Source organism: Equus przewalskii, chromosome 2 (genome assembly GCF_037783145.1).
Source record: "Equus przewalskii isolate Varuska chromosome 2, EquPr2, whole genome shotgun sequence".
Lineage (NCBI taxonomy): Eukaryota > Metazoa > Chordata > Mammalia > Perissodactyla > Equidae > Equus > Equus przewalskii.
In genome coordinates, this window is record NC_091832.1 from 80,021,553 (window position 1) to 80,047,920 (window position 26,368).

At 42.0% G+C, this 26,368-nt stretch overlaps 1 protein-coding gene and 1 long non-coding RNA gene across 5 annotated transcripts in view; one reads left to right on the plus strand and one right to left on the minus strand.

Moving 5' to 3' along the window:
• Positions 1-137: 137 nt before the first annotated feature.
• On the minus strand, positions 138-18,748 carry LOC139081789 (uncharacterized). Its single transcript, XR_011537104.1, has 3 exons — positions 18,653-18,748; positions 17,941-18,084; positions 138-5,042 (listed from the first exon to the last, which is right to left on the minus strand). It is a non-coding gene; the product is annotated as an uncharacterized lncRNA (long non-coding RNA).
• Positions 18,551-26,368, plus strand: part of RNF175 (ring finger protein 175) — a 48,769-nt gene continuing 40,951 nt past the window's right edge. Inside the window, exon 1 of one of the 4 annotated variants that reach the window (XM_008524438.2) lies at positions 18,551-19,085. In XM_008524438.2, coding sequence (XP_008522660.2) covers positions 19,032-19,085 — 54 coding nt within the window. In that variant the 5' untranslated portion in view covers positions 18,551-19,031. The remainder of the gene's footprint in view (positions 19,086-26,368) is intronic. The other 3 variants (XM_070608842.1, XM_070608843.1, XM_070608844.1) reach the window with 3 other exon arrangements.

The window sequence follows — 26,368 nt, forward strand, 5'->3', positions numbered from 1 at the left end:
TCAGGTTTTGAGGAGTTAGCAGCTCAGGCATCACTCCCATGTCTGCCTCCTGCCATCTATGCCTCCCTACGGACTTTTCAAACTCATCTTTGACAAGGCTACGAGACAATGAGACAAGCTTGGGCAGAGCAGGTAGGTTTCTATTTAAGTTTTTATTTTGTTTTGTTTTGTTTTGCATGATGATTCAAATATATATGGCTCATTTATTCTTGAAATAATCATGATTATATTCTTAATTACTTTTCAACGATCAGATTTCTTTTGCAGGCAGATGAAAACATGAATGTCCATCCATTATTGGAAGAAGAAAGCAAGTAATCAGAGGTCATTGCATTTCTGAGTTTCCTTAGATGATTCATGACCTGTTCATAAACTGCTTAAATGCACCAATAGGGGATCAACCTAAATGGAAAAGTTAAAAGATAGGAAAACTACATATCTACTATGCATGTAATTCCTCTTCCCTTTCTAAATAACTTGAGAAATGAGTTGCTGTACAAGAACACATTTATAAGAGTTTGGGGGGCAGCATTTCCTAAGTGCACAAAGGCTCGGTCTACGTGCACAAATCAGTATAGTGAAATTCATAGGGTTAAAAAGGATCCATTTTATCTAATAGCACCCTCCATTCCTCGTTCTCTATTCTCTCATCATGTGATCATTTGACTCTTGCTTACTATCAAGTTTTCAATGTGCTTGATGAGGGGAGGGGGTCACCTTGAAAAGCAAATCCAGGCATACATATCCCTTGTGCAGTCACTACATCTGGATTATGGAATAACGTGATTGTTGCCTGTGAAACACATTGCACAAATACAAATTAATTCATTAACTCAGCAAAGATTTATATTGAGCACCAACTATCACCATTGATTTATTCATTCAATAATATGTATTGAGTGCTTACCCACATGTTCTAGGTGGTGGATACACAGTGATCTTGCCCTCCTTCAGCTTATATTCTAGAGCTAGAATTGTGTTAGAGATGGATCCTGTGCAAAAGGAACTCACCATTCAATACGGGAGGGGTGCTTGCCAACAAATAATTCCAACACTCCGTTTTAAGAGGGAGGTGTGTACATGCCCAGGGATGACACAGAAGAGAGAGTGGTTAGCTCATGTAGAAAACAGAATGTTTGATTCACCTTGAGCTTATGATCAGGGTGAAAGTGCTTGCAAGGAGAGAACTTTCAACCAATTCTACCAGAATATCTTCTATTAGGACAGAGCCTTAGAAATTACAAATTTATCATCAATTTTATGTATTCCGCAATCCACAATGGTGTTGTGCAATTATCATGCTGAAGGCATTGTTCCAGACACTACAAATAAAACTGGCATAAGGCCCATTGCTTTTATAATCAGTAATATTCCAAAATTCTAAAATTACAAAAAAAAATGAATTAACATTTAGCTCAGAACAAATAATTCAATCTAATAAAACAAAATATTTTTAAAGTAGTCATGATTGTCCAGAGACAATCATGTAGGTGCTAAAAAGAAAGTTCTGTTAATAAAGACAGCAGTTAATACAGATAGTGTTAGAAGAAGAAATGGAATAATTTAACTGCCACAAGATGTCCCAGTACAGAGTAATAATAATCATTAATGTAACAACACGGATATTCTGTTATGCTATAAAATGAGCAAAGCACTAGAACTTGGTGTCAGTAACTGGGTTTCCAGCAGAAATACAGCTAAAAACCTATGCATTGACTCACGCATGCATGTGCTCTCATGTGCACCCACACTAATGTAGTTCTGGCAGAAAATCTTCTAAAGTTGTATAATCTAAGGGACAGCAAAAAAAATCACTTAGCAGACTAGAAACTGCAGTAAAAGTGGCAAGCACCTTGGCGTAGCATATGAATGTAGAGAGACCTTGGCAAGTCAATAGCTTCTGCAAACCTGAGACTACTCATCTACAAATAATTAAAAATTATTACTCTATAAATTATGCCTAGGCTCTTACATTCTCATCCCCTATCCATCCTCTACTTTGAAGTGTAATTCTCAGGGCTTGTTTCTGTATGAGGAGGGACCCACAGCGGGAAAGAGCAACAGCCCTAGTCCTACCACCTCACACCCCTGCCCACCAGCTGCCCCTACTCTTCAGGCTCTTGAACACACTGGGTTGCTCTAGGTGGTGTGGCTGATCAGGGCCTGATTGGTAGCAGCTTAGGCAGATAAGAGGGAAAAATGGAACCATAAATATTATCTGCTCCTCCCTTCTTCCAAAGAGATTTTTCCACCCCGAAAAGAGGATGCTGCCCTCTCTTCATCAGGCTTCTCTAACAGCATCAGTCTTCCAATCTGCAGCAGTCAGAGTGCTGAGGGTCAATTCAATTGTTCAGCAATCTTACAGTGAACACCTACTATGTGCCAGGTGCTGTCCTAGGTGCTAAGGTCCCAATAATGACCAACACACAGTGGCTACTCTCAGGAAGATCACAGTCTAATGTAACACATACACATGTGACAGACAACAGTAACTGAGACCCAAATTTCTCCAGACCCTCCTGGACAGAGTTTTCCTGGGCCCCATTTGTTCTTACTGGTAAAAATATGTTCACATTAAAATAATACTAAGAATTAAAATCTTCAGGCCCAGAAAGTGTCGCTGGAGAATTTTACCAAACATTTAACGAATAATTGAAACCAGTTTTACACAATCTCTTCCAGAAAATAGAAGAAGAATGGATGCTTCCCAACTCATTTTATGAGGCTAGTATTGCCCTAATACCAAAACCAAAGACAGCACACAAAAAGAATGCTAAAGACCAATTATCTCTCATGAACTTAGACACAAAAATCCTCAACAAAATGTTAGCAAATCAAATTCAGCAATGTGTAAAAAGAATAATACGCTACAACCACACTGGTTGTTTCAATATTCAAAAACTAATCAATGTAATCCACCATATCAACAGGTTAAAGAAGAAAAATCATATGATCATGTCAATTAATGCAAAAAAAAGCATTTGACAAAATTCAATATCCACTCATGATAAAATCTCTTGGCAAACTACAAATGGATGGAAACTACCCTCAAAGAGCATATACCAAAAAAGCTATAGCTTACCTCATAATTTATGGTAAATGACTAAGTGCTTCAAGAACAAGGCAAGGATGTCCGTTTTCTCATTCTTATTCAACATAATATTCAAGTTACAACCAATGAAATAAGGCAAGAAAAAGAAATGAATGGCATACATTGGATAGGAAAAAGTAAAACATTAGCTATTTATGGACAACATAATTATCTACACAGAAAATCCCAAGTAATCTACATATACAAATATAAGTTGTCTTTACTATTATGAACGTTAATTGGGGACGATTTGGAATGGGTTTTATCAGGGGACATAGACTCTTATACTCTTGTTGAGGAGGAAGTCTTAGTCTATGTAACTGAAGTGGGTTCTGTCACATGCCTCACATGGTAGGTAGATTAAGAAGAGCTTTCAGTGCCCCTTAACAACCTTGTAGTCTGTAATCAGAAAGTTACATATGGATCCACATTGTTAAGCCAAGAAGGGTATGGACCTAAAAAGGTCATCTCTAGAAAAACAGCACTGCAGTTCCGTTTTCAGTATTCTGAGACTGAGAAAGTTTAGTTCAATGACAAAAATTAGAAGAGAGTAAAAGAATATAAAAGCATGGTAAAAATATTTTTTTCATATTTTACACATGTATGTATGAACATACACACATATAGGAAGACTAAGTCTAGAATCTGGTCTAAAGAACTAAAGAGTTATTGCTGTTTTTAAAAATAAGAACAAAAAAGCAAATGTGAAAACTTTTAAATTAAACTCCAACATTTTCGAACAAGTGCTGCCTAGGAGATCAAGCAAAGCATCCAAAGCCTAAATTGAATGTCAGCAAAAGCATCTTCACATCTAAAGAGAGAAAGTACGGAGGAAGGAAGGAGGAAGGGAGGAAGAGTGGAAAGGAGGAAGGAAGAATGAAAGGAAGGAAGGAAGGAAAGAAAGAAAACCCCAAGGAACCTACCAAGAAATATTGCAAGAACTAATAAATGAGTTCAGTAAGGTCACAGGATACAAGACTGACACACAAAATCAACTGTATTTACATATACAAAGAGCAAACAAGTAGAAATCAAAATTAAAAACACAGTACCATTTACAACTGCTCCAAAGAAAACAAAATACTTAGGTACAAATCTAACAAAGCATGTAAAGGTTCTATATGCTGAAAAGTACCAAATGCTGATGAAAGATATCAAAAAAGACCTAAATAATTGGAAAGACATACCATGTTCATAGATTGGAAGACTTAACATGATAAAGATGTCAATTTTCCTCAAATTGATTTATAGGTTTAACAAAATTCCTATCAAAATCTCAGCAAGCATTTTTGTAAACATAGACACATTATTCTAAAATTTATATTGAATGGGAAAGGCCCTAGAAGAGCCAGAATAATTATGAAAAAGAATAAAACAGGAGAAATCATTCTTCCCAATGTTAAGGCTTACTATATAACCACAGTAATGCAGACAGCGTGGTACTGGTGGAGGGACAGACACATAGATCAATGGAACAGAATAAAGAACCCAGAAATGAACCCACATAAATATGCCCAACTGACTTTTTACAAAGATGTAAAAGCAATTCAATGGAGTAGGGATAGCCTTTTCAACAAATGGTGCTAGAACAATTGGATATTCCATAGGCAAAACAAAAAGAATCTAAACCTCACACTGTATACAAAAATTAACTCAAAATGGATCATGAACTTAAATGTAAAAAGTAACTATAAAAGTTTTAGAAAAAACAGAAGATAAATTTATTTTTTCAGGACCTAGGACTTGGCAAAGAGTTCTCAGATTTGACGTCAAAAGTGCAATCCATAAAAGGAAAAGTTGATAAATTGAACATCTTCAAAATTTAAAACTTTTGCTATCCAAAAGACCCTGTTAAACAAATATCAAATAATCACATTGTACAATTTCAATATCTTACAATTTTATTTGTTGATTATACCTCAACAAAGCCACGGAGGTTGGGGGGAAGACCCTGTTAAGAGAATGAAAAGACAAATTATGGATTAGCAAAAATACTTGTAAATCACATATTTGACAAAAGACTTGTATCGAGGATATATAAATAACTCTCAAAACTCAATGGTAAAAAATCAAACAATGCACTTAGAAAATGGGCAAAAGACATGAACAGACGTTTGGCAGAAGAGGATATACACATGGCCTTGATGGTGTCTGCCATCGGTGCGGGAGGAGGGAGTGTCAGCCATGACCCAGATGCTTGCCACCCAGGTCCTATGGGGCAAAGGAGACTTTTGTGTAGTGCTCAATTCTATGACAGGCAAAACACTGTGTTTAGGGTATCAATAAAGCAGGAGTTCCAAAAACAAGAAAAAGGGAAAATAACAATTGATTTTTTATTTTTTAAAAAGCATCAAAATAGTCTTGGGCCAGCCCAGTGGCATAGTGATCAGGTTCATGCACTCCACTTCAGCGGCCTAGGGTTTGCAGGTTCGGGTCCCAGGGACCTACACACCACTCATCAAGTCATCAAGCCATGCTGTGACAGCCTCCCTCATATAAAATAGAAAAAGATTGGCACAGATGCTCAGGGACGATCTTCCTCAAGCAAAAAGAAGAAGATTAGCAATGGATGTTAGCTCAAGGCCAATCTTCTTCGCAGAAAAAAAAAAGGCAGCATCCAAACAGTCTTTAGAAGAGAAAACCAAACCATTGTATACTTACTTATGCCTTTTAAAATAAGTTAGTGTTTTTTATACCTTTTAAAATAAGTGTTTTTTTGGTTTTCAGAATGAAAATATGGGGGTGGTATGGGGAGGTCGTAATAATCTTTCTAATGTTTTGGACTTCTAATAATTGTAATTAACACTCACTTCTGGAAATGAAAGGGGAGAGGTTCTGAGTGTAGCACAGTTTCCTGGCCTAGCTCCAATAAGCTCCTGTCCTATAGAGGATTAGAATACGCACGCTGGCCTAGATCCAAGGCTAGAAAGGAAAAATTAAACTAAAAACCCCCCAAACCAGTAAAATTACCCACCCCGCCCCCAGCAGAGCCAGACTACCAACTTGAATCCTGAACTACTTTTTACGGGATGAGAAGGAGTCATCTAGGCAAAGGAGAAGGTGAGAGGGATGTATCGCAGAGAGGCAATAAAGTGGACAGAAACTTCAACAATAATAGCTAGAGGCTTCAATACCCCACTTTCAATAATGGATTGAACAAATAGGCAGGAAACCGACAAGGAAATAGAAGACTTGAGCAACACTATAAGCCAACTAGACCTAACACGCAGCTACACAGCATTCCATCAAACAATAGCAGAATACACATTTTTCGCAAATTGTTATATAAATGGGCCAAACCTGACCCCTGTAATATTGGCTCTTATGTTGTTTACTTTTTCATAGCAGGTTGGCACCATCAGCTCAAAGCCAAACTCAAATTCTTCAATATCCAATTGCTTTAAATAGATCCAAAATAAGCATATTTTAGCCATTTAGAGCCCACCTGCTTTGTATACCCTGCAAAACTGCACCCAGTATCTGCCAGCCAAAGATAAGACAAACCCTATGGCTATAAAAGAGCTCAACTGCAGCTGCCCTTTGGAGCTCTCTGACCCAGAGACTCCCTACCTTGCTGCTGAGCGACATCACCTTGACTCATAAGACCCCTCTCCATTTCCTTCTCCCCTGGGGGTTCCCTTCCCTCTTCCCCTTTTGGATGGTGGCCTCTGTCTCTGGAAGGTCTCCTGCTGTGAGGGACTTCCCCTCTCATGCAACACTGTCCGAATACTGCCCAATATGCTTATTGTACAGTATGGCCCTCTCATGCTCCTGTCTTTCCTCCATCAGCCCCAAGACCCTTGAACTCACCACACAAGTGCACATGGAACATTCTCCAGGACAGACCACATGTTAGGCCACATAACAAGCCTCAATACATTTAAAAGGGCCAAAATCAGGCAAAGTATGTTCTCCAACCACCATGGAATGAAATTAGAAATAAACGACAGAAGGAAATTTGGGAAATTCACAAACATATGAAAATTAAACAACATATTCCTAAATGTGTTTGAAATTTAGATGACTTAAAACAAAAACTCGATATACCAAAATGTATGGGATGCAGTTAAAACAATGCTGAGAGAAATGCTGTAAATGATTATATTAAAAAAGAAGAAAGATTTCAAATCAACGACCTAACATTCCACCTTAAAAAATAAATAAAGAAGAGCAAACTAAGCCCAAAGCAAGCAGAAGAAAGACGTTATACAGATTAGAGCGGAAATAGATAAAATTGAGAATAGGAAAACAATAGAGAAAATAAATGAAAATAAAAGTTGATTCTTTAAAACGATCAACAAAATTGACAAAACTCTAGCTAGACCAACCAAAATAAAAAGAGAGGAGACCCAAATTACTAAAAGAAGGAATGAAAGAGGGATATTCTACCAATCTTGCAGAAGTAAAAAGGATTATAAGGGAATACCATGAACAGTTTTATATCAGCAAATTAGATAACCTAGACAAAATCGACAAATTCTTAGAATGACAGCCAATACCAAAACTGACTCAAGAGCAAATAGAAAATATAAATAGATCTGGAAAAGTAAAGAGATTGAATTATTAATAAAAAATTTCCCCACAAAGAAAAGCTCAGGCGCAGAGGGCTTCACTGGTGAATTCTAACACACATTTAAAGGAGAACTAATACCAGTCATTCACAAATTCATCCAAAAAATAAAAGAGGAGGGAACACTTCCCAACTCATACTATGATCAAAGAAATCCCAAGAAAAGAAGACTACAGGCCAATATTCCTTATGAATATAGATACAAAAAGCCTCAGCAATGCAGCAGCAGATTAAAAGAATTATACACAACCACCAAGTGGTAGTCATCCCAGGAAAACCAGCTTAACGTATGAAAATCAATCAATGTAATACACCATATTAATAGAATAAACCACAAAACCACTTGATCATATCAATAGATGTAGAAAAACACTTACAAAATCCAACATCCTTTCTGGGTAAAAATACTCAATTAACTAAAAATAAAAAGAAATTTCCTCAACCTGATAAAGCCATATGCACAAATGCCACAGTTAACATCATATCTAATAGTGAAAAACTGAATGCTTTCCCTTTAAGATCAGGAAAAAACAAGTAATATCTCCTTTTATTCAACACATTCTTGAAGTTCTAGCCAGCACGAAAAGGCAAAAAAGAAAAAAAAGGGAAGAAAGAAGAGAGGAAGGCAGGAGAAGAAGAAAGGAGGGAGGGAGGGAAGAAGGAAGGAAAGAAGGAGAAAGAGAGAAGAGAAGAGGGGAGGGGAGGGGAGGGGAGGGGAGGAGAAGAAAGAAGAGCACAAGGATCCAGATGGGAAAGGAAAAAGTAAAACAACTACCTCTATTCACAGATGACATGACGTTGTATACAGAAAAGCCTAAGGAATCCACAAAGAACTATTAGAATAAATGAGTGTAACAAAGCTATAGGCTACAAGATCAACGCACAAAAATCTATTGTACTTCTATACTCTAGTATTGAACAATCCAAAAATGAAATTAAGAAAACAATTCCAATAACTACAGAATTAAAAAGAATAAAATACTTAGAAATAAAGTTAACAAATGAAGTACAAGATTTATACAGTGAAAGTTACAAAACATCATTGGAAAAAAATTAAAGAGCTAAATAAATGAGAAGACAGCTATGTTCGTGAATTGGAAGACTTACTATTGCTAATATGGCAATATTCCCCCAAATTGGTTGACAGATTCAATACAATCCCTATCAATATCCCAGCTGTCATTTTTGCAGAAATTGACAAGCTGATTCTAAAATTTTCATGAAAACGTAAGGGACCAGGAATAGCTAAGAAAATCTTGGAAAAAAAAGAACAAAGTTAAAGGACTCACTTCCCAACTTCAAAACTTAATACTAAGCTACAGTAAGTAAGACACTGTGGTACCGGCATAAGGATAGACACCCAGATCAAAACAATAGAATTTAGAGTCCAGAAACAAACCATTAGGTTTATGGGCAATAGTTTTTTGACAAGAGTGCCAAGACAATAATTCAATGGGGAGAGAACAGTTTCTTCAACAACTGGTGCCAGGACAAGTGGATATCACATGCAAAATAATGACATTGGACCTCTACCTCACACTATATACAAAAATTAACTCAGAATGGATCAAAGGTCTAAATGTAAGGACTAAAACTATAATACTCTTAGAAGAAAACCTAGGAGCAAATCTTCACAACCTGATTAGGCAATGATTTCTTAGATATGACACCAAAAGCACCGTACAAAGGACAAAAATAGATAAATTCAAACTTTTGTGCCTCAAAACACACTACTAAAAATATTAAAAGACAACCCACAGAATGGGAGAAAATATTTGCAAGTCATATATTTGATAAAGGACTTGTACCCATAATATATAAAGAACTCTTAAAACTCAACAATAAAAAGACTAATGACCCAATTTAAAAATGGGCAAAGGATCCAGACATTTCTCCAAAGAAGATATACAAGTGGCCAACAATCACATGAAAAGATGTTTGACATTATTAGTCATTAGGGAAATACAATCAAAATCACGAGATACCACTTGACACCCACCAGAATGGATAGAATCAAATAGTCAGATAATGACAACTGTTATTGAGGATGTGGAGAGATAGAGCCCTCATACATTGCTAGTGGGATTGGAAAATGGTACACCTAATTTGGAAAACAGTTTGGCAGTTCCTCAAAATCTTAAACATAGAGTCACCATATGGTCGAGCAGTTGTACTACTAGATATATATACTCAAGAGAATTGAGAACATATATCCACAAAAACACTTGTGTTCAGTATTGGATTAGTAGGAAATCTAGTGAAGCTGTTAGGTTTCGGATAGAAATTAGTGCAATCCAAATTTTCAGAGCAGCATTATTCATAATAGCCAAAAAGTGGAAACAACCCCAAAATCCATCAATTGATGAGTGGATAGACAAAACATGGTACAGTCATGCGCCACACAATGTTTCGGTCAACAACGGACCACATATATGATGGTGGTCCCATAAGATTAGCACCCTATAGTCTAGGGGTATAGTGGGCTGTACCATCTAGGTTTGTGTAAGTACACTCTATGATATTCGTACAAAGACAAAACCACCTAATGACACATTTCTCAGAACGTATTCCCTTCATTAAATGACACATGACTGTACAACTATATAATGAAATATTATTTGGCCATAAAAAGGAATGAAGTACTGATACATGCTATAACATGGACGAACCTTGAAAACATTACGGTAAGTGAAAGAAGCCAGACACAAAGGCCATATATTATATAGTTCCATTTATATGAAGCATCCAGAACAGACAAATCTATATAAACACGAAGTAGATTTGTGCTTGCTAGGAGATGAAGGAAGGGGGAAATGGGGAGCGACTGCTAATGAACATGGTTTCTTTATGGGGTGACGAAAATGTTCTGGAATCAGATAATCGTGATGGTTGCATTGTTTTGTGAATATGCTAAAAAACCACTGAATCACACACTTTGATTCAGGGTAAATTGTATGGTATGTGAATTAGATCTCAAATCTGTTATTGAAAAAAAGTCAGATGTCCCAAGCTTAGGTCACACAGTGTGTTATAATTGAGACTTGAAGTCAAATTTGTTTGATTTTAAATTCCACTGTCTTAACCATCAGCTACACTCTTGGACCACCTCCTTTTTTCACATTACAGCCTTTCTGGACAACGTTATTCATGCCTGTACAGTTCACCACTGTCAAACACCAAATCTCTATCTCCATCTCTACCCCTAACTTTTCTCCTGAGCTTCCATTTGTCTCTAACTGTAGATAATTCTGCCTTCCTAGCCTAGAGATGCCTCAAAATCAACATCCATTAAACCAAATTTAACTTCACTTTCTACAACTTCATCTTCCTTTTAGGAATAGCTCGTATTGGGAGTTATTCCTCATTGGCTGGTTCCCTTTCCATTTCTCAGGCAAAGATCATTAACCTACCCCGAGTCCAGTAAATGACCAAGTTGTTCATGTTCAGGTTACAGCTCTGACCATTCTCTTTGGTGATTCTTCATCAGATGACATATTACCAGGAGATTTTTCATTCTCACTTCACTATAACAATGCCTTAAATATATACTTAAAAAATGGACACAACGGCAACTAAGCAGAAAAAGTAAAGACCCTCTCTCCAAAAAACTTTAGAGAGCAGGAGAGGCATGACCCTGATTCAAGTCCTGCTGTGCACTGTGACCACACAATGCCCTCCTCCACGGCTATAACAGGATCAAACCTCCTTTGAGCCGTTTTCAAAACTATGGCCACTTTGACGGGTATCCATAAGATCTTCAGGAAAATCTTAAACCAGTGAAGTCTATTATTCCCTAAATTATCCACTAACTATCGTAGCTAGGACAACTTGTAAAATTTTCCTTCTTTTGAGGCCCATTAAAATATGTTTACTCTACAAATTAAAAATACATAAGTAATTTTGTACCAAGATACTAAATTTTAAAAATAGTCATAATTAGACATTCCAACCACAAAATTTTTGTTTATAACCATTTAGTAACTTGTACTAATTGAAATCCTTCCCAAAGAAAAGGTGAAACCAATGACAAACAACCTAAAATGCTGATATTCCATTTCTCTGATATTCCAAAATAATGTCAATTTGTGTTTTATTTCCATGTGTACACTATTCAACTATTATAAGATGTGCTAGGATTACTGCATTTATAGAATAAATTAGAAAAGCAACTCTATCTCCAACCCTCATGTGTGCCACATATTTTTAGCAGTTATGTGGCTAAACACCAAAATTTATGTTCAGCTGATACAAGGATAAGATAACAGGTAGAATGGAACAAACTTAAGATTACCCTTTACCTGGCTTTCCTTTTCCCAACCACGTCTGAGCATCTCTAAGTGATGGTAAAAACATGTCCCCATCCTGATGAACAATGCCACATTGTAAAATAAGAAGTCTATGCACGTCCTGAACTGCTTGAAGCTATGTTAAGGGCACCCTTTAGACCTCTTATTTTAAGTCCGTACGGATGTGCAGAGTTCTCAATGGTCCTGTGATGGGTAGATAGTGAAAGGCTGTGGCCACAGTGACAACAGTCCCCTCTTCTTCCTGGAGGAAACTGCAGGCAATGGGCTAAGGGAAACCACCCATCCTGGGAATGTGACCACACCACCAAAGCCATGTGGCTCCAGGCCAGGCACTGTGCTGGACGCAGTGGTGGAATAAAGATGATTAACATATGGTCTCCACTCTCCAGGGGTTTGCAATTGGTGGCCGACAGAGACATACGTACCAGCAACTTGAATACAAAGCAGTTTGGAATAGAGGCAAATGCAAAAAGCTGTGGGAGCAAAGGGTTGAGAGAAATGTATTCCAATGGTGTCCTGGGAGAGCCTGGTGAGAGAACAGGGGTGGGCAGGCCCTTGGATGAGGGGTGGGACTTGTGCAGATTAAAATGAGAAAAGAAAAGGGCATTATAAGCAGAGGGGATGGCCCAGTTCTTATTTGTAAAATGACGATAACAACAGTACACCTAGCTCAAGGATGGTTTTGAGGATTAAATATTTGTAAAGGATCTGGCACTAGTAGGCACTCTAAAAAGCTGTATTTATCCTGGGTAGGAAGTATGATAGGCAAGGCCAAAAGGACCCACTGGAAGGCTTTACACTCCAGGAAAAGATAACTCTGTCCTCTCGTCATTGTTTCTCTAACTGAATATTAGGAATATTAGTGTTTTTCTTTCACAAGAATGTGACTTTTGCAGGACAGAGGTGTAACGTGATCTTAGCAATGAAGCTGAGGTGTAGGAATCATGATGGCAAGTCCTTGGTCTTAACTAGAAATGACAAATACAACTTCCAAACCAGAACGGGGTTTCCTGGGGGCACCCCCATTGCAGCCATGGGCCTCCCACACAACCCGGGTATTAGGGAGCTGGAAGAGCTGTGGTTGCTGCCGTACATTCCCAGATAAAGCAATTAACCTTTTCTAACTTATATGTCTTCATCTGTAAAAGGTGGATGGTGATGCTTGTCACTGGGGGTCATTTTAAGGATTAAATGATATCAGACAAATAAGGTGTTTTGCCCAGTGCCTGGCACACAAACACAGGTGTTTGACAAATATTAAATCTTTTTATAGTTAGGACAGTGGAGATGGGCTTGCCTGGGACAGGCTGTCTGCCTTCTAACTAGGAAAGATGATACTTCTTAGAGGAGGCACAGGGAAAGGAAAACAAGGAGAGGGGAGGGGAAGGAGCCCCATCAAGGATTTAAATAGGGTTTTCTCCCCTGCTGAGAGGGCCCCTGCACTCAATAACCTGGAATGACCCTCGCTGAACTTCCAGGCTTGAAAGTATAGTTGGTTTTTAAAAGGAGTTCTTTCTCAAGATCAATTGTTCAACGAAACTGAAAAGCATGCTCTCGGAAGAGGCTCAGTCCTAAAACCTGTGGAGTAAACTGTGAAAAGCAAGAATGTGCCATCTCTCCATAGGGAGCGGGGAGCCCCATCCATGCTGTTGTCTGATCGCCGTGACTCTGCGGCCTCCTCTATTCCAAATTAACCAGAAACCAGAGAACCCGAAAACTGAGCCCCAGCTAACATTATTTAAATGAATCGGTTGTTACATGAACCTTAAACCACATGTCATTTGGTTGTGGGGCTGCCCTGGGCCAAGAGACATTAATACTGAGGGTTCCGAGCTCACAAACGGATTGCGTTCCAAACGTGCATTTGGAAGCCTGCGGTTTGAAAGGCAGAATGCACTTTCCCAAAGAAGTGATGTTATAAATGGTGATTAGGGCCACACACCACAAAACTCCGTGTAACCATAATAGAGCTAAATACTGTACATTTTAGCCAAAAAAGAGTAGAAGCCAATAACGTTACAATACTAATAATTACAGGAGGAGATGAACAATAAAGTTGAGTATCTTTCACTTGTCTTGACTATTAGTGCTTAAGCGAAAGCAGATTTAATTAAAGGAGAATGAAAATGTCTATCCAGTGAGGCTGAGGGGCCACGGAAAACTGGGACTGTAGTCAGGAACCCTGGCAGTTGGGAATCAGATCAGCATGCAGGACTTCTGCCAACTCTAAGAAACTAGTGTCTGCACCTGAAGGCCAAGCCAGCACCCAGAGGGGTATGGGGTGGGGGTGGGGGCGCAGTGTAGATGGAGGGCTGGAGGATGACTGAAAGAGTTAGCCTAATTATCTCTATGCAGCCATTTCATCTGACCCAAGCTAGGACCTGGCTTCTGTGTCCCTCTCCTTTTAGGAATGATTACCCCCATTAATGACCCAGTTTACCGCTGATCCCAAAAATCGCCGAAGTGCAGAACTTTTGGGGTCTCTTTCATACTGATTTTTTTTTTGATTTTAAAGTTTTTTTTATTGGGGTAACACTGGTTTATAACACTGTATAAATTTCAGCTGTACATAATTATATTTCCATTTCTGTGTAAACTACATCATGTCCACCATCCAAAGTTTAATTACCAACCATCACCAAACACACATGACTTTTTACTCCTTTCGCCCTCCCTCCTCCCCGCTTCTCCTCCGGTATCACCAATCTACTCTCCGTATCTATGTGTTTGTTCATTGTTGTTTTTATTTTACACATATGAGTGAAATCATACGATATTTGGCTTTCTCCTTCTGACTTATTTCACTCAGCATAATACCTTCTAGGTCCATCCATGTTGTCACAAATGGCAGGATTTCATCTTTCTATGGCTGAGTAGTATTCCATTGTATGTATATATACCACATCTTCTTTATCCATTCATCAATTGATGAGCACTTAGATTGCTTCATCCTGGCTACTGTGAAGAATGCTACAATGGACGTAGGAGTGCAAATATCTTTTCAAATTAGTGTTTTCGTGTTCTTTGGATAAATATCCAGAAGTAGAATAGCTGGATCATATGGTATTTCTATTCTTATTTTTTTGAGGAATCTCCATACTGTTTTCCATAGTGTCTGCACCAATTTACATTCCCACCAGCAGTGTATGAGTGTTCCCTTTTCTCCACATCCTCTCTAACACTTGTTATCATACCGATTTCTGAGATCAGACAACCTCTTAGATACTCACATGGCCTACATGGTTTTGAATTTGACGCCTCCCACCCCCATACAGACTGAACCTGCTATTGCCATCCCTTTCACAGAAGACAGGCCCCACCAGTTGTCTAGATGCTCCCTCCACCACCCTACTCCATGTGCCCAGCACTGCACTTGGTTAGAGACATTCTGAATCACCCATTTTAGTTGCCAAGGATCAAAAACACATTTTATCTGTAAATATGAAAGAGACATGAAAAAAGAGGAAACTAAACTGAAAAAGATCATTGGTAAAGTAATTATAGTGAACTTCTGCAAGATCTAACCATTAGGTGGCACCATTGGCCTAAGGCAGTTTGGTTGTCCCGAGGATAGCAGAGAAGGGGAGAAATTAACGAGTGGTCAGGGAGCAGGTAGAAAGGCTGAAGGGAACCACTTTGCAAGAAGTAATTTAACAGGTACAAGACATTCCTGTGAAGCATGCACTCTAGATTAACACATACACATAAACGCAATAATTAATTCCCTTAAAATTACCAAAAAGTCTCAGAATCATTCCTATATGCTGGTGGGGGAGGGGAGGTCAGCAAACTACAGCCTGTTTTTTTTCTTTGGCAACCTGTTTGTGTAAACAAAATTTTATTGAAACACACACACCAAAAAAAAATTACCAAAAAGTCTCAAAATTCTATTTCTTCAAATTGGTTTACATCCCTTGCCCATTGTCTACTGATTTACACTCTTCTAAAATTAATTTGTAACAGTGCTGTTTTTTCTGAGCACTAATCCTTGACAGCTAGATATATGCAAATATATTCCTTTGGTCCATGGCTTGCTTCTTTTTAATGGCAACTTTCTGTGGCACAGAAATTTTAACTTTTAACATAGACTAATTTATTCATCTTTTTTCTTACAATTTGTTCTTTTTGAGTCTTGTTTAATATATATTTTTAGTCTCTTAAGATAATAAAGATTCTTTTAAATCTTCTTAAAGTTTTGCTTTTTAAGCCACCTGGTTTTTTGTCCCAATATGGCATAATTTTTTCTCCAGATGGATAAGCTAATTACTAAATAGTCTATCCTTTCCTCGCTGATTTGCCACTCTTCTTATAAAACTAGTTTTCTGTAAATGCATGTGTCCATTTGGGGGCTATTTTGTTTCACAGATGTATTTCTCTATTCCTGCACCAAATATCATACTTAATTGTTTAACTATTCTTGACTCCATTTTGTCTCTCAAATACCTTTAGGACATTAGGTCATTTCTTCCATTACATCATTACAGTCAGCTCAGGGTTCTAGACCAGGAGATGACAGGAGGCTGCACGGGCTACAACTAATACACTGAAGAGACTGGAGCTAAGCAACAGGAATACAGTTCATCTATTTCAGGATTTATGATAGAATCAGCTGCCAATCATTTGATTTGGAAAAGAAAGTTGCAACTTAATTAACTTTGGTTGGGTGAATTACTCCAAAAAGCAATTGTTAACTTATTGAGAAACGAGATATTGGTTCTGGCCATCTGGAATTTGGTCACGAAAGGAATCGGCTATGAGAGAAGAGATTAGAGCAAATCCATCACTTTGGGTGAGGGAGAAAGGGACTTCTGGAGTTTTATTCTGGTATGATTGCTGAGCTGAAGCCAGACGGAAGATGACTATCTTTGTGTTTACACGTGACTGGGAAGAATCCAGATGAATGTGTGGACATCCTGAACTGGAGAAAAAAAGTGGCCTTTGCCACATGAAGACAGGCCAGAAGCTAGGGAGGGAGGCAACATGTCCCAACAAACTCATTATCTTTATTCCCAAAAATCTGCTGCTCTTTCGATATTCCCATTCTCCGGGATGGCAGCACCATCCACCCAAATGTCAAGCTGCTCAAGCCACATGTCTGAGCACCAACCTTGAGGATCAGTTAAGTCTTATGGATCCTATCACCTAAATTGCTCAGCTCCATCCACACCTCTCCATCTCCCCTCCACTCCATCCCTGCACACACCTTCATACACCACCAAGGCCACTGCCATCTGTAGCTGGAACTACAGCAATAGCTTTCTGACTGGTCCCTCTGTCTTGAGTCATAGTCAAGTCCCCCTTCCCACCCTTGAAGCCAAAAGGCAAGTCTAACAACATCATTTTCTTGCTTATCACTCTGTAACGACTTCCCATTCTCCCTAGGCTACAATTAAACTGTTTAATATGATTTACATACACCTTCTTCTAGATCCGGCCCCACTGCTCTTTGCAACCACTTTCTTGAGTGGCTAAGAGGCCTGATCATGAAGTCGGTCTTCTCTGGGTTCAAATTCTCACTGCAGCACCTTCTAGCTTTGAAACTTGGACAAAGTTCTGCACCTCTCTGTGCTTCAGTGTTCTCATGTGTAAAATGGAAATAACTCCACCACACACCTCATGGAATCGTTGTGAGGACTGAACGAGTTAACACAGTAAAGTGCTTGGGACCGGGCCTGGCATGTAGTAAGCATTCCGGCAGTGCCAGCTGTTACTTTCATTTTAGTTTCTCCAATCCACTGTTTTCTCCAGCTTCCAGGCCTCTGCATCCCCTGTTGCCTCCATCCAAAACACTCTCTCCAACATCCTGATCACGCTACAAGGCAGTCTGAGGACGCAGGAGGCAGCACCGCCTGGAAACTGCTAAAAAGGCAAGTTCTCAGGCCCCAGCCAACAATGGGGCAATCTGAGTTGCAACAGTCCCTCCAAGGGATTCTGATGTACACTAAGGCTAGAAAACAAAAGCTTGCACTTACCGTGATAAAGTCTACTGGATGTTTATTCATCTCTACCCTCTGCTAGGTTGTAAGTTCCACAATGGCAGGGATCAGTGTCCATCTTGTTGGTCAGTCTTCACTGGTAGCTCCTTGTAGGTGTTGAAAAATATGAGCCACCACAAACTGGAATGGAGTAAGCCACACTTTGTAAGTCAGACTACCTACTTGTGTGTTTCCTCTTTGTCTATTGCCCTAAATTCACACGAAGTATTCCCACAGCCTTGCATAAATGTTCCAGTTGGTTCCAGCCCTGAGTCCAGGCTTGGGCTTAAGGCTAAGGGGAAGGAGAGCGCCCCCTGAAGGTGGAGAGGACAAAGGCACGTTGTGGGTAATTTCCCAGGGGAAAGCAGGTGTCCCCAAACCGCACAGGGGCCAAGAGGACCTGGGTTTTCTCCCCCAGCGGAGTTTCTCTCCTTTGTCATCTGTGGAGGAGCCAAGTGTGACTCCACCAGGGAACTGTCCACATTATTAAAACTGCAGATAACTGAGGGGAAAAGGGGCAGTGGGTCCAGGGAAAGGGACACGACTGGGGATGCAACAGAGGTTCAATCTCCCAGCATTCAGACAACCACCTTGTCTTCTGATAAACACTTCTGAGGGAGAGAGCTAGGGGAAAACGACCTCTCTTCCTCGCTCCCTCTCTCACCTCCATTTCTTACTCTCCGTATTCCCCGTATCTCTTCCTACCTACCGCTGAGCCGTCCTCCAGCCCCATCACCTGGTAACAGAACCGCTGGTTCCTGCCCAGCGCACAGGCCAGGGCGCAGGCTGTTTTATTAGCGATGGTGATTGACGACTGCTTCGCTACAGAGGGCCCGAGACCCTAAGGGTCTCATCAGTAGTGATGGGGACGCTGATAGTGAGCTCCCATCGCTGGAGGAGGCCAGGGCGCTGGCGAAGGGCGGAGGGGCGGTCGCGCCCGAGGGCTCCCGGCGCCGGCTCCCGCACAGCCCGAGGCGGAGCTGTCCTCTCGGCCGCCGCAGGCTCGGCCCCAGCGCCCTCGTGGTCGGGGCTGCGCCCCTCTGCGGACGCTCGGAGACCCTCCACCGCCGGCTGTGCGCGTTGGCGGCATGGCGCTGGGGGCGGCGGCGCCGGGGCTGGAGGTGCCCCCGCAACACGAGCAGGTACTGGGCGCGGGCGCAGGCCGGGGGACCCGGGGCCAGGGTATCGAGGCTCACGCTGGGGTTGAGCGGGCCTCACAGACAGGTCTCCAAGACCCTCGCTCCTGCCAGGTGTGAACCCGCCGGGGATGGAGAGGCGGATGACCTTCTGGAAGGTGCTCGTAGCTTCGCCTCATCCAGTCCCACCCCAGGGGAGCCGAACTCCTCTCCATTTCTTTCTCTCCTTAGTCGCCTCCCTCTCCTCCTCCTCTTCCTATTTCCCTCCTCCTCCTTTCTCCTCCCTCCTTCCTTCTCTCTCTCCCCACTCAACTTTGTCTCTTCCTGGATGCGGTTTATCCGGCTCATCCCCGTCCATCCCCGGGCGTCCATACTGGCTGTCCCCCTCCTCCTCGCTGGAGGGCCCAGGTGAAGGCCTGGGCATTGGAGGAGGACAGCTGAGGGATGCCGAGTATACATCGGCTTGACTCTGTGGTTCTCAAGCTGGAGCGTGCTTCAGAATCACTCGGAGGGCTAGTTAAAACGCAGATCGCTGGCTCTGCCCCCAGGGTTTCTAATTCCTCACCTCCCGGATGGAGCCTGATCGTTTGCAAGTCTAACTAGTTCCCGGGAGGTGCTGCTGCCCGAGCTTTGAAAACCACCGGCCTACCACTTTCTTCCTCCCGCTGGCGGTGATTTCAAACCCAATCATTACTTTGTTTTTCATTCATAGGACATTTCTTAGGCCCTGACCAGGTACCAGGAGCTGTGCTACACATGGGGGAGCAGGGGAGGGGGCGTTGCAATTAGAGGTGGACCTTTCCTCTGCAAGCTTACGTCCTGGAAGGAAAATAAAACAAGGACAAAAATAACTCATAGAGGGTAGGAAGAGATTACTGTCCCCAAAACAGGTCCAGGTGAAGCTTTGTAGGATTTTTAAGAAGCTACAGATTGCCCCTGGCGGGGGGGGGGGGGGGGGGGGGGCGGGCAAGGCTGATGGTGGGGGTGGCGTTTGAGCTGGGCCTTGGAGGATGGGTGAGACCTGGCCATGTGGTGATGAGGGGCAATGAGAATTCCAGATGGAGGAAACAGCAGTACCAAATTGCTTGGAGGGGAAAAAAATTGTTGGGGTTGGGGGCGGTGACCATGGGGAAAGGCAGAGATGGGGATGTTCACTCTGACTGGCAGAAATCCTGGGTTCCTGAAAGCTTGTAATGAAAGATAAGGATGTGCTAGGCTGTGGGTGGCCTTGGGTACCAGACTGTACATTTGGGATTTAATCCCTAGAATGGGAGAAGCTGTAAGGAAACTCCATGGCTTCCTTTCTGGGTTCAAACCCAGATCTTCCAAAGGGCCTATGGATGGAGAGCTCTGCACACTGGGAGGGGCAGAAGTATCACTTTTGCTGCTGATGTTTGCTCTCCCGTAAGGCTGACGTCACTGCCTTGCCCACTGTCCTCAGGAGGCGTGGTCCCTCCGTTAACTCTGCCCTGGGAGGGACTCACAGCTTTTCCCTTAAACCCCCTAGCAAGGCTGTGTGGTCCTGGGACCAGCAGCCAAAAAGTGTCACCTGGGAGCCCATGAGAAATGCAGAGTCTCAGTCCCCACCCCAGACCAACTGAATTAAAATCTGCATTTTAACCAGACCCCAAGTGATTGCACATCAAAGTTTGAGCAGTGCTGGTTTAAACTTTACAAGACATGAGGATAATCAAAGAAAAATAGATATGGTTGCTGACCACCCCATAAAAGTTGACTGACCACGCTATGTGTGATAGCACCCCCTCACTCTAAACCTCAGTCTATTTTATTTTCCTTCCTCACCCTTACTGCCACCTGAAGCATGTCTGTCTATTTGTGTATCACCTTGGCTGGAGCTCCAGGAGATCGGGCACTTGATCTGCTTTGCAGCTACTATATTTCCAGCACCTAGAACAGAGTCTGGCAAATGTCAGGCCCTCATTAAATGTTTATTGAATGAATGAGCATACAACCTCATGATCTGGGACACGAGTCTACCCAGCTCCCTGTGTACCTCTTTATGGCAGACACTGTCTCCCTATTCCCCATCCTCCCCCTCCCCAGCTGCACCCCGTGGGGTCCACTGAGCCAGCTGCACCCTGTGTACTTGTGACACTCCTCCAATTTGGGGTGCAAGAGAGGAGAGAGCGTGGATTCAGCAGTTCCCTCTTCTGCTTGTCTGAGCTTTTCAGGCTCTGATTCCCGCCCCCCCCCCCCCCAGAGGACCCATCTCTGCCCCCAAACTGCAAAACTGCTCTCTGCCTTGGGGTAGGGCATACACAGCCCCTCCCCTGCTCTTCATCCATGGGAGTTTTGCCCTTGCCCTGTAACGTGAATTTCATGTCTCTGAACACAACACTCCAAACCTAACATCCTTACCTCCCGCTGACGTGTGTCCCAGGGACATCGGTGTTTTACTGGTCTGGTTTGGTCCTCTTTTTAGCAAGATTTTTCTAACAGATGGATTTTTGCGAGGGAAGAGTTGAAAGTGGGGAAATCAGTTTGGAGTCAGCAGTTCAGGTGAGAAATGATGAGGGCCAGAAGCAGGAGGCTGGCCGTTTTCAAAGATATTGATTGACTGTGTGGTGTACCAGACAGGGGGGATTCAGGGTTGGGTAAGGCCCAGCCCTGCCCTCCTACATATTCAGACAGGTAAATAAACCATCAATGACCATGCGTTGTGGTAACAGTGGGCCTACTGGAGGGGCCTAACCCAAAGGGCTTCCTGGAGGAAGTGGAGTCAAAGGCAACCCCAGAGGGAGGCTGCGGGTGGAGGAAAAGCATTCAGGGGACTGGAAAGTTCTGCTTGGCTGGAGCAGAGGGTGTAAAGGGGCAGTGGAGAGAAATGAGGCTGAAAAGTGACACAGTGTCTTTTGAGCCATGTTAACGACAAGGGCAGCTTGGATTTTAAGCAGGGGGATGATAATGTGATCAGTTTGCTTTTAGTAGGATCACCCTCACTGTTTGAAGGGGGAAAAAGAGTGAAGGCAAGGGCCCCTGGGAGGAGGGGAACACGCTGAACTCCTGGGCCCATCTCTTCTCAGGCTCAGAGAGGCTTTCCCTTGGCGCCCAATCTAAAGAGTCATAGCCCCTCCCCCACCGGTTATTTTTTATCCCACGTTCTCTTTAGTTTCCTCAGAATTTACCACATTAGGTAATTGTTTTCTTCACTTGTTTATTGTTCATACTTCCTCTAGAGCACAAGGCTCAATTCATGAGAACAGGAAACTTGTCTGTCTTAATAACCTTTATGGTATGCCAGCTTCTACCTCAGTGCCTGGCACCCAGGAGGAAGTCCATAAAGATGTGTGGAATGGATGGCATAGAGGCCATCGAGGTGAAAAGAAGTGGTTTGCAAGGAGGGTAAAGGGTCGGAGGTGGAGGATTAGGGTCAAGAATGGTGCCCCAGATTCCTGCTTTAAGCCATTGGATGGATGGGATGTGGGGCTACTGAGTGAGATGGGGCCACCGAAATGGGAGCACTTTGAGGGACAATTAATATGTTCACTTGGGGGCGGGTTGAGTTCATGTGTCTGAGGGACATCCAAGTGGAGGTATGTAGGAGGCACTTAGAAGAATCTAGATCTCAAAAGTGAGATTTGGCCAGGTGAAAGGAGAAGGAAGGTAAATAGGAATGATGATGCAGGGATTAGAAAAAAGGACTTGGCAACTGATAGACAAGGAGAAGAAGAAAGGAAAGGGCAGAGTGAAAAATGAGTTCTTAATTTCTCTTAAGTGACATATGCTTCTGAGGAATATATTCAACATAGACAGGTATAAAAAAGGAGTGAATATCCCAAGATACATCACACCCATGGATCATTCCTGGTAACGTTTTGGTAACCATTCTGGATATCTCTCTCTTCCAGATGTCTCTTTATTCTTTATTTTGTATAACTGTACATTTACATACATTTACATTGATGGGCTCATTGTATACACGACTGCTTTTGCAGCATGCTTTTTCTCTTAACAATATATCATGGAAATATTTCTACATCAATAAATGTGGATCTGCATGATCATTTTAAAGAGCCACATAGATTTCTTTTGTGTAGATATTATAACTCATTAACCAATCTCCCATGGGTTGACAGGTAGATTGTTGCCAATTTTTCAATATTCTAAACAAAACTGTGTGAACACCTGTGTCATCCTTCCTTGTGTATCTGCTCTTCATTTCCTGAGAGAATATTCCTAGAATATTCTACAGTAGAACAAACACTTAAAATTTTGACATGTCTTGCCAAATTTCTCTCCAGAGAAATGGTCTTAATGTACACCCACACCTGAAGTGCACAAAGAGCCCGTTTTACCTCATCAGCACTGGCTGCCAAACGTTTTTCCCCTTGTCATCTTTATACGTGAAAATTATACCGCATTGCTATGGAAATTTTTTCTTTTTAGTGCTAATTTTTATTGAAATTATGTACATCCACAATTTAAAGAGTCAAATAGTTCTACAAGATGAAAAAACAGCAGCCCCACTCCCACTCCACCCGTCTCCATTCCTGATTTCCATTCCCCAGAGGCAATGCCTTTCAATTCTTTGAGCCATTTTTTCTAGTATATGCTCCATATGTTGAATAATACAATTGTGTAATATTTCTTGATTTTTAGTCAATGGTATTATGTATTGATTCTCTGCTGTGGAAGATAAGAACTAAACTCTCTAACACCACTCTGCCCACTCTATCCTACTGCCACTGCTGCCCCTTCTTCCATCTTCTCAGTTTAGTTATAGCACCAGTTGTGGCTGTCTTTATCCAATGCTTACATTACTGTATCTATTTGCATATTTCAATTTCCTTAGTTTTCTGTGTACCACTCATCTGCGCATCCCAAAACCCCCTGCTGGAATAGTACATATCTTCTCAATACGTTGGAACACACTGGCTGATCTCTCAGCTTCATCTTTTTCTTGGAGATGCACTTGGCGAAACCACCTGTGCCCCTGGTCCAGCCGGGATGCCTGCACCTTCCGTCTACTGCCTAGACATCCATCCTGGATGCCCCTCCACTCTCCCTGGGGAGTTCTTTCACCCAGAAGGGAGTGTCCTGGTTGTACTCCTCTTTCCTGCATCTCCTGTTTCTCTCTTTCTCAGTTTACTCTGCTTGAGTGGAGCTCATCCTCTGGGAGCCTCCTGGACAGCACTTGTAGGACGTAAATGTTTTTGAAATTTTGCATTTCTATAAATGTCTTTATTCTGCCTCCAAACTTGATTGGTAGTTTGTCTATACAAATAATTTTCCTTTGGAAATTTGAACACTTTGTTCTGCTGTCTTGTAACGTGTGGAGCTGCTGTTCCAAAGTCCAGTGCTGTTCTGAGTCTTGATCCTTTGCATATGACCTGTATTTTCTCTCTGGAAAGGCCTTTCCTTTTGAACCTACGATTTTCTAATTTCATGTTGATGTGCCTTGATGTGGGTCTTTTTTCATCCTTTGTGCTGGGCAGCTGGTAAGTCCTCTCATTTGAAAGCAGGTGTCTTTCAGTTCTTGGGAATTTTCTTGTGTAATTTCTTGTAAATTTCCTGTTATCAACTGTCTCTACTCTCCTGTTCTGGAACTCCTATTTTTGGATATGAGACTTCCTGGCCAGATTGTCTAATTTTCTTATATTTCTCTCCTATTTTCCATCTCTTTGGGGTTTTTTTATTCTTTCTGAGGGAGTTTGTCAATTTATCTTCAACCTTTCCATTAGATTTTTTATTTCCATTCTCATATTTTTCTTTTCTAAGAGCTTTTCTTTGTTTCTCTATATTTTTTAAAGCATGGTGTTCATGTCATCATGGATGCATAACTCTCACCTGTGTCAAACATCTAGTGATCTTTAGCCATCTGCTTGTATTTAAGAGAAGACACTAAAACACTGTTTGGAAGCTCTTGTGAATGGGGAGAGCTTGTTGACAGGCTGGCTGCACTAGAGGGTGACCCAGCTGGGCCTTTTCGTAGGGAGAACACTGACGATCCATATCCGTACGTCTTTTCTCTTGGCCTGGATGGCTTCCCCAGAGAGAAATCCTCTGGTCTTCTGTGTGCAAGGGGTATGTCTGGCTGCCAGTATTCCCAGCCAACTAGGCAGGCCTGCCTCTACTAGGCCCAGGATGAGAGTACAAATAAAGGCCCACATGCCACATGTCTAAAGATCATAAAACAAGCTGCTCTGAAAGCACTGTCTGCAGGTCCACCCGTGACATGCAGCCTGCTTGACTCAGAGGCTGTAAGAGGCCATGCTCTTCCCACGCAGCCTGCTGCCTGCAGACCTGAGTGTAGCAGGGGTCTGCTGGGCCCGGAGGGGTGGTAGTTTGGATGTGTATGTGTTAGTTTCCCAGGTCTGCCAAAACAAGAGAAATTTATTCCTTCACAGTTCTGGAGGCCAGAAGTCCAAAATCTAGGTGTTGTCAGGGCCGCGCTCCCTCCAAAGACTCTAGGGGAGTATCTTTCCTTGCCTCTTCCAGCTTTGGGTGCCCCCAGGTGTTCCTGGGCTTGTGGCTGCAAATCTCCAATCTCTGCCTCTGTCTTCACGTGATCTTCTCTTCTGTGTTTCTCCTCTGTGCCTGTGTGTCTCTGGGTGTCAAATCTCCCAGTGACTTTCTCTGATAAGGACACCAGTCATTGGATGCAGGGCCCACCCTAAATCCAAGATGATCCCATCCCAAGATCCTTAACTTGCTTACATCTGCAAAGACCCTATTTCCAAATAAAGTCACAGTCTCAGGTACCAGGGGTCAGGACTTGGATGCATCTTTTGAGGGGACACAACTCAACCCACTACAGTGCCTACACCAGGGAGGACAACTGATCCCATAGGACTCCCCAAGGTCCCTGGTAGGTAGCTCCCCTGCTGCACGCTTCACTTTTCAAACTCAGGATTTCTAGACAGTTCTTAGCTGTTCCCAAATGACCCTACCACAGTGGAGGGAAGAGAGGCAGCGCGGTGATGAGGGAATACCCGTCTGCCTTCACCTGCTTTGGATGGTTTGAGGGGGCCAAATTTAAAAACTCCGTCTCTGATTTCCCAGAGCACAGGCTGTGCTTTTTCTCCTCTCCTTCTCCTCTAATCCACCTGGGGTGTGTCAGCCCCACATCCTTCCTGTTCAGGCAATTTCTACTCAGTTACCAAACTTTCAAAATATTTTCATAAGAGATAGAAAAGACAAAAAATAAAGTTTTTGTGTTTCCAATTTGAGATGCACAGGGCCTTCTAAAGCAGGGCAGAGGCCCTGGGGCCTGATCTAGGGGTGACCTGCCACTGAGGGACCGGGCTGGGGCTCTCTCCCTTCAGATG